Genomic DNA, 8147 nt, shown 5'->3' with positions numbered 1-8147 from the left:
CGCCCGCAGAGGCGGCCCGCGGTGGTGGTGCTGTGGGCCCACAACCTGCCGTGTGGTGCTGTGTGCACAGGTGGCCGCGTGCTCTCGGCGCCGCCTCTCGGCTTCAACATGAGAACCCCTGGGATTCCCGGTGTTCCCACACCATGGCGCGCCCCACTCTCCTTGCTGCACGTGTCTGCGCCCAGATGGCGGCGCTGCGCACACTGCTGGGGGTGTGCTCTGTGCTGCTGTCCAACTTCAAGACCACACTGGAAGACGACAGGCAGCTGCTGGACGCGGGCCGCGGCAGCAGCAGCAGCGGCAGCAGAGGGGCCGGTGGGGGCAGTGACGGGCCCGACGAGAAGGCGGAAGCGTCGCAACAGCAGCAGCAGCAGCAGCAGCAGCAGCAGCAGCAGCAGCAGCAGCAGCAGCAACAACAGCAGCAGCAGCCTGAACTGGGGGAGGAGCTGCGCATCGCCGTCCAGTTCCGCGCCGAGCGCAAGCGCGTGCTGCTGCGAACCATCAAGGCGCTCAGCAACAGGGTGCGCATCGTGGCCGGGATGCAGGGCCTGCGGGAGGGCCCGCCCGCGGCGGCACAGACCAAGAAAGGGGAGCGGCCGCCGCCGGCGACGGCGCGGGGTTTTGCGACCGGCGCGGGAGGCGGCGGGGGCGGACACGGCAAGCCGCGGCGTAGCAAGTAATACAAAACACGGGTCCCTCATCATGCCCTCCTCGTGTGCGCGCTCGGCTGGCTGCCTGGGGCTGTTGGCGGTGAGAGGTCACAAGGGTTGTTTCGAGACACGGGCGCAGCAGCAGCAACGCATCACCAAAGCATGCTGCACAGGGCTGCCAAGCAAGCGGCGCAACTTTGACGAGTCCAGTGCCATCCAGGGAAAGCCGCGTTACACTTTCAAAAAACGTCCGCAAAAAAAGGTTCAGCTCACTGACAGGTGCAAGAGAGGCAGCCAGCCTTCAATCGTGCATGCCCAAAGGGAATGCGATCGGGGCGCCCGAGGGGGGGGGGGGGGCGGACCGGCAGCAGCCGTCAGCGCATCGCTGCTGATGGTCTGTTGCGCCACGGCTCTCTGTGTTTTGGGGCGCACAAGTGCAGGGTTTCATAAAACGACACGTTCCATCATGACTCTCTGAAAACCGACTGTTTATTCTGACCTTTGGACGCTTCACGAGGTGCGTGGGGGGATGAAACGTGCCACACGCAGCGGGTGGATGCAGCAGGGCTTTCGACCGCAGAGCAGAGCCGGCCGCGCAGGGCCGGCGCCTGGCAGAGCGTGCATGTTGCGTGCGATGGGGCCACGCTTCATGGGCCAGCACCCCACCGACAAGAGTTGGAATCCCAGGCAGGCAGCGGCGGAAAGCTGTCAGGGGGTGCAGGGGACGTGCTGCGAGGCCCGGCAGAAGGAATATGCGGCACGCTCTCGCTGCTCAGCCGGGGCCGCCGCGCTCGCGCGGCGCGGGCGCGCATCCCGACAGAGAAAGCAGGGGGCGTGGCTGAAAACGAAATCAGACAGCTACGAATAAATCTCACGCGCCCACGGCACGGCGGGCCGGCAGCATTGCGCGGGGTAGGGTTCAGGGTCCGGATCAAATGGGTAGGTTGGCGCGCGCTGCGGCTGCGATGGCTCGGATAAGCAATGTGGGATCGATGGCGCGCCGTCGGTGCCGGAAGCGATAAACGAAGGGGGAGCGACGCAGATCGAGCGGCGCGAGCGTTAGAGGGTCGTGTACGAAGCTCAGGCAGCCTGAGATGCCTAGCAGGCACACGAGGCGGTCGGCAGTCGGGGTAGGATAGCCGGCACCCAGGACGCGGTTTGGGGCACGCTGCAGTCGTCTACGATCATCTCCGTCGCCGCAGCGGCGGTGAGGAGACCCAGAACGCAGCAGCCGCGCCGGCAGGAGCGCGGCGAGCGCGCGCGCGCGACGGGCGGGGGGCGCGGGGCACTCCAGGATCCGCGCACATCACCTGGCGCAGTGTATGCAGTCGGTGGGTCAACACGCGGAGGTTGTCACACGCGACGCGTCGCCCCGTATGAGCTAAGCGACGGCGTCCAGCACAAGACTGTCGCTGGCGATCATGCCGAGCGGATGGCGCGTTGTTGGGCGAGAAACTGGCTGCGGCCCGCTGATCTGTCTAGACCAGAGGAGTCGGACGAGCGCAGCCGATCCAAGTCAAAGCGGGGTCGCAGGGCGCGGTTCAAGCCGCGCAGCTGGCTTCGGCGGTCACCCCGTGCTGCAGCCAGTCAGGCGGCAGGGCGCCACCAGGGTGCGCGCACCAAGGGGCCCTGCCATCTGCGGCGCTGCCGTCGCCGTGCGTGCTGCTGCTGCCGCTGTTGCTGCTAGTGCTTCTGCTGCTGCTGCCGCCGCCAAACGCGCTTAAAGGGTCAGAACCAGTGACCCCACCAGCCTATTGGAGTGCAGGCATTGCAAGGCATGGGGCGTGGTTAATGCGTGCGTGGGGCGTCGATGGGGCGCACATGAGATCAATACGCACAATCATGCTCATGTTTGACTCACACAGGCCGAGACAATCTGGCTTGCGCCCACCTGCATGTGCAGCTGCTGCTGCAGTGATTCGTGCTGCATCTGCAGCTGCCTCTGCGCCGCGAGCAGCTGCTTTTGCTGAGCCCTGGGCCGCCCAACCACGAAGAACAGCAGCTGCGCCCGCGTCGCCGCGCCGCCGCGCTCGGCCGCGCCGCGCCGCTGCGGCAGGCCGTAGATGCCGCCGGCGCCGCCAGCGAGCAGCGGGCTGAGGGGCTGCGCCAGCATGGGCATCAGCAGCAGCAGGGCGAGGGTGCCGGCGAATACAGGGGAGCCGCGACGGCCCAACGTGGTCTCGAGCGGCAGCTCTTCATCGAATGCGTAGTGTGCATACAGCGCAAAGGGGCTCTCTAGAGAAGAGGAGCGCCTTGGCGCCGCGTCCCTGGCGCACCCGCGGGCCATGGCGGCTGCGAAGGCGGGGGCGTGGGAATCGGTGGGCGCGCGTGTGTGGGTGGCCCAGCACACACGACGCACCGGGCGACATCGCGTGGCACCCGCGCAGACAGGCACCATCTAGCGCTCTAGATCTCGTGTCATCGATGCAGATGCGGTCGCATCGGTGCAGGGAGCAGCGCGAAGGCGTACAGCTCACTTCAACGAAGGCGCGCCGTGATGTCGGAGCCCGACAAAACGTGAGGGGCAGTCCAATGAGAATTCCACGGATTTGATCGACTGTGAAAGTGCGGAGCGCAGACTGCTCTGGTGGCAATTTTGATGAGTGCGTCTGGGCGCGAGCAAGGCCGTGCACGGGAGCACCCGGGATCGATTCGCGAATGCGTGGTGAACCGCGAATTCGACACTATGGTGAAGGCCCCGCCGGCATGTGCGCGCCCGCGCGGTCCAGCTGGCATCGCCGGCGGCGCGGCGTGGCTGGTCACCCGAAGTGACTGCGGCCCACCAAATCGCCCCGAGCTGGCAAATGCAGCAGCCAGAGAGCGGTTGCCAACAGTTTCAATCCCAAAGCTTTTCTACTCAGGTTCAGGCTGCGCTCGCAGCCATGGAGCTTCCCTTGCTCAAGTGGCGGCCCCCTGAGCTGGAAACTCGACAGTCCGAGCTGCATGTAGGCACAATCAACTTGCCTACAAGGACGACAACTGCAGCCCCGTAACTGACAGTACGATGGCGCGTTCCGTACATTACACAAACTCCTGCTTTCCCAGAAACGCAATCGCGAGCAGCTGCGAGCTGTTCCACAGGCAGTGCAGCAGCAGCGGCGGCATCAGGTTGTGGGTGCGCAGGTACAGCGCGTCGGCCGTCGCGCTAAGCAGCAGCAGCGGCGCAAAGTTGGCGGGGCTGAGGTGGAGCGCCGCGAAGTTGAGGGAGCTGAGGGCTACGCATGCTGGGAGGGGCAGGACCTTGGTGAGGGAGGCCAGGAAGAAGCCCCGCCAAAACACCTGCGCATGTGTGTGTGTGTGCGTGTGTGTGTGTGTGTGTGTGTTCGTGTGTGTGTGTGTATACGTGTGGGTGTGACTATGCAGCTTATGCGCGTAAATGCTTGCGTGCGTGCCGGTGGGTGGACGGACGGGCGGTTTGAGTGCGACAATGAGCGGGTGACGGGTGGGTGTGTGGGTGGGTGCTGGCGGTACACTGCACGGGACAGTCGGGGGTGGGCACTATCGGGTGAGGAGGAGAGGGAAGGGGGGTTCGCGACGCGGCGGGCGCACCACGCGCAAGAAATGCTGCGGCTCAGGCGAGGCCGGTGCAGCAGATCGGGCGGGCGACAGAGACACTTGCGTGCTGTTGCGGGAACCGGCGCCCGAGGCTGGCCTGATCCCTGCGCGGACGCTTCCCGCCCCTCGGGTCCCTCCCGCCCACCTCCTCCCACACAGGCCCCACGAGCCCGCTGGCCAAGAGGTGTGCCCCGAGGCCGCCCCAGTCGCCTGCATCCGCCGCCGCCCTGACCTGCCCCGCGAGCGCCCCGCCGGCTGGCGGGCCGAACAGCGCCTGTCAGTGAGCCGAGGTTGCGGGCACGCGGCGGCGATTGTGCTCAGTCCCCAGCCATACGCCCGGCGTAGTGCATGGTTTGGGAGCCCTTAGTCACCTGTCGGGGCGCAAGCCAGCCTTCAGGATTGCGCAGTGCGGGGGCTCTTCAAGGCACCAGGGCGCGGCCTCACCTCGGCAGCCGGCGCCCATGCGTGGTAGAGCAGCGGGTCTGCCAGAGGGAACACCACCGCGCAGGCCGCCAGCGTCCGCACCGCCCACGCCCCGTCCCACCGCGCCTGCAGCAGGCCCGCCCGCCACGGCGCGCGCGGCGCCAGCGCGGCCAGCACCGCGGCCGGCAGCAGCGCAGCGAGTAGCCCCTCGCGCGCAAGGTGCAGGGGCGCCCCCGCTGCGGCCGCCGCGGCAGGGTCCGCGGGGGCGCGCAAGAGCGTCGCATTGGTGGCCGCGAAGAGCGCCGCCGCCGCCAGGCTGGACGCCATCACCTGCAGAAGCGCAGAGGCGTTGCATGTTGGCGCTCGATGGACGCGCACCTGCTGCTGCTCCTTGTGCCGGGGCTGTGACCGACCTGCAACGCTCCGAGCTGCCTGTGGATCTCAGACAGTGGAGCATGCAGCAAGTCTGCTTTCTCATGCGCTGCCATGCGTGCGTCATCCCCGTCAGACCGCCAGATCACCAGATCACCTTGACCAGGTCAGACGGGCCCCAAGGAATGGGCGGGAAAGTCTCTCGTGCCTGCATGCGGCCAGGGGTTGGTGTATGAAAGGCGCCGCGGCGTGCGCTAGACGCGCTGCCGCGCATGTGCACTCGTCGTTGCCAGACATGTCGTGGCGCTCGATTCCTAAGCCCTCCCAGGAGCACAACAGAGGCAACCAACAAGGCCTCAAGGCAGGGGTGAGGCGGTTGATGTGAGGCGGGTCGCGGCGTTGATCCCACCTCGCGCCACCAGCCCTGCAGCAACTGCAGCTCGGAGGCCAAGCCCCAAAGGGCAGGCCCACCCACCGCCGGTGCCCCGACCTGGCCCGACTGCATCAGCAGCTGCTGCTGCTGCTGCTGCTGCGGGCCGGATCCCTGCTGCTGTTGACCGCCATTGCTGCCGCTGCCGCCGCTGCTGCTGCTGGCTGATGCTGCGTCACCTTCCGGCACGCCTTGTGGACCTGGGGTTGCAGCTGCGCGCTGCCCTCGGGTGCAGCGCTGGAGCCGAGCCAGGAGGCGGCCTGGTCTGCAAGTCCTGACAAGTTGCGGTGATTCCGTGAGCTGCCGGCACCCATTTGCCAGCTGTCCCATGATGTTTATCTTCGCGAGTTGGATGGGTGTGGTTAAGGTTGGGCACGAGCCCCGCGGCGTGCGAGGCGTTGGGCTCCGCGCCAAGGGGTGCGCGGCAAGTGTGTTGCTGTGCCCGATGCTAGTGCAGCAGCAGCGCAGACAATGTCACTGGCATACGCGGCGCGGTGGGGCAGCTGAATCAAAGGTTCCGATAACACTTGATGCTAATACGCTCAAAGAGAGCGAAACAACACGCTTGAACAGTCGAAAAGGTCCTGGGAACTGGGCAGGCGTTTCGCGTTCCGGTCGCACTAGATACAGATCCCCACCTGAGTTTGATGGGTACACTCGCGTGGCAATCGCTTCATCGATCCAGCCTATCTTTGAGGACATTTGCACGCGCAGCGTCAATCGGCAGTGCGTGTTCAAGATGCAGGTCGCTCAGCAGCGTGCATTCGCTTCTCGCGCCCGCACTGTGCGGTGCTACGCTATCAAGGATGGTGCCGCCCTTGACAGGCCCCTGCGCGTGGCTGTGATCGGTGGCGGGCCCTCGGGTGCCTGCGCGGCCGAGACCCTCGCCCAGGGAGGCGTGGAGGTGGCTCTCATCGAGCGCAAGATGGACAACTGCAAGGTGCGGAGCGTTTTATCAGCTCCTGGCCGTTGGATCGCGTGCCCGAACCAAGCGGTGGGATCATCTCGACCAGACAGTTGCCGCCGGTGCTGCGCTGCACCACCCTGCGCACTGGGACTCCCTTACCACTTCTGTGTGCTGCGGCTGGTGTGTGGCAACCATGCACTTTCGTGGTATCCGTAAGGCTCAGCCGCCCGCCCCCTCGCCCGGAAGCCCCTCGCCACTGCCCGCGCAAAAAATCCCCCTCGCCCCCGCCCCCGCCCCGCCGCAGCCCTGCGGTGGCGCCATCCCCCTGTGCATGGTTGAGGAGTTCGACCTCCCCCAGTCCATCATCGACCGCAAGGTCACCAAGATGAAGATGATCTCGCCCTCCAACCGCGAGGTGGACGTGGGCAAGACCCTCAGCGAGACCGAGTACATCGGCATGTGCCGGCGCGAGGTGTTCGATGACTACCTGCGCAACCGCGCGGCCGAGAAGGGCGCCAAGCTCGTCAACGGCCTCATGATGCGCATGGAGCAGAAGGGTGCGTTAGAGTGGCAGCGGCGGCAGCCTCGCGGTGGTTTGTGTTCGCTGTGTTGGGTGTTGGTGGTTGGGTGGGTAGTGGTCACTGCGGGTGCTGCTGAGCTACCATGGCGCGAGAGGAAACCCTAGTGCCAGGCGGCGGGCTTGGGGTGCAGTGGACTGCACGGCGAAGGTGTCCAGCGCGCCGAGGCGGTCCCGGGAAAAGGCGTCGGCCGGCAGGCCCCGTCAGCCCAGCTGACTCGAGCGCTGGCGTGGGCCGACGCCCTTCTTATCAACGCCATCAAGAACCAGGGGGTTTGATTGCCTCCCGCCACGCCAGCCCCTCGCGCCCCTCCCCTCAACCCACAGCTTGCCAACCTGTGCACCCACTTGCACCTTGTTGCTCATAGGTACACTCAACCGTTTCCCGACCCCACTCCCACCTCCTCCCCCTTCCCCTTCCAGAGAACGAGGGCCCCATCACCATCCACTACAACTCCTACGAGGAGGGCGGCAAGGTCGGCACCCCCGCCAGCATGGAGGTCGACCTGGTCATCGGGGCCGACGGCGCCAACAGCCGCGTGGCCAAGGAGATCGACGCCGGGGACTATGACTACGCCATCGCCTTCCAGGAGCGCATCCGCATCCCCGGTAGGGCACAGACGTGCGGCTTGGGGTGCAGGCTGCTGGGGGTTGCGTGGCGGGGAGCAGGCGCGAATGGGCAGGAGCGGCTCGCCTGGGCCGAAAGCTCTGCGGGGATGGTGCTCCTGCGACAAACTTTGGAGGGGGGGTCAGGCTGCCTGCAATGACGCGGCACCGCATTTGTTCGCACCCGCGATCCTTCCTCTGCATCCCCTCCCTCCTTTCCTCCTTGGTGCTGGGCGTCCCCTGATGTCCCCACCCCACCCCCCCCCCCTACCCCAAACACAGACGACAAGATGAAGTACTACGAGAACCTGGCGGAGATGTACGTGGGCGATGATGTCAGCCCTGACTTCTACGGCTGGGTGTTCCCCAAGTACGACCACGTCGCGGTGGGCACCGGCACCGTCGTCAACAAGACCGCCATCAAGCAGTACCAGCAGGCCACCAGGTGTGGGGGGGATGCTTGTTTGTGCTTTTGGGGGGGATGGTGTGTGTTCATGTGAGTGTGTATGTGTTTGTGTGTGCATGCGCGGTTGGCACAGGCGGTTGTGCAGTGGGTCTGCTAGCCGGCCCACAACTCACACCACGCACCCTCTCTCAAGCTCCCCCACACACCCTCTCACGCTCGCG

General features: G+C 66.2%; 3 protein-coding genes across 3 annotated transcripts; 2 read left to right on the top strand and 1 right to left on the bottom strand.

Annotated features, from left to right (window-relative positions):
- Positions 1-143: 143 nt before the first annotated feature.
- MNEG_11488 (hypothetical protein) lies at positions 144-680 on the top strand (the record flags this gene model as incomplete). Its single annotated transcript, XM_014040042.1, has 1 exon — positions 144-680. The coding sequence occupies one exon, from the start codon at positions 144-146 to the stop codon at positions 678-680; it is 537 nt and encodes a 178-aa protein (XP_013895496.1).
- A 2991-nt stretch (positions 681-3671) lies between these two features.
- MNEG_11487 (hypothetical protein) lies at positions 3672-5214 on the bottom strand (the record flags this gene model as incomplete). The annotated part of the gene is made up of 4 exons (XM_014040041.1): positions 3672-3929; positions 4351-4479; positions 4650-4958; positions 5158-5214. The coding sequence occupies 4 exons, from the start codon at positions 5212-5214 to the stop codon at positions 3672-3674; spliced, it is 753 nt and encodes a 250-aa protein (XP_013895495.1).
- Positions 5215-6169: 955 nt separating this feature from the next.
- Positions 6170-8020, top strand: MNEG_11486 (geranylgeranyl reductase; the record flags this gene model as incomplete). The annotated part of the gene is made up of 4 exons (XM_014040040.1): positions 6170-6370; positions 6642-6894; positions 7338-7523; positions 7803-8020. 4 exons carry the CDS (start codon positions 6170-6172, stop codon positions 8018-8020), a joined length of 858 nt encoding a protein of 285 aa, XP_013895494.1.
- Between the last annotated feature and the right edge of the window lie 127 nt (positions 8021-8147).

This window comes from Monoraphidium neglectum (genome assembly GCF_000611645.1).
Source record: "Monoraphidium neglectum strain SAG 48.87 unplaced genomic scaffold scaffold02767, whole genome shotgun sequence".
In the NCBI taxonomy this organism is placed as follows: Eukaryota; Viridiplantae; Chlorophyta; class Chlorophyceae; order Sphaeropleales; family Selenastraceae; genus Monoraphidium; species Monoraphidium neglectum.
This window is presented reverse-complemented; position numbering and strand designations above follow the sequence as displayed.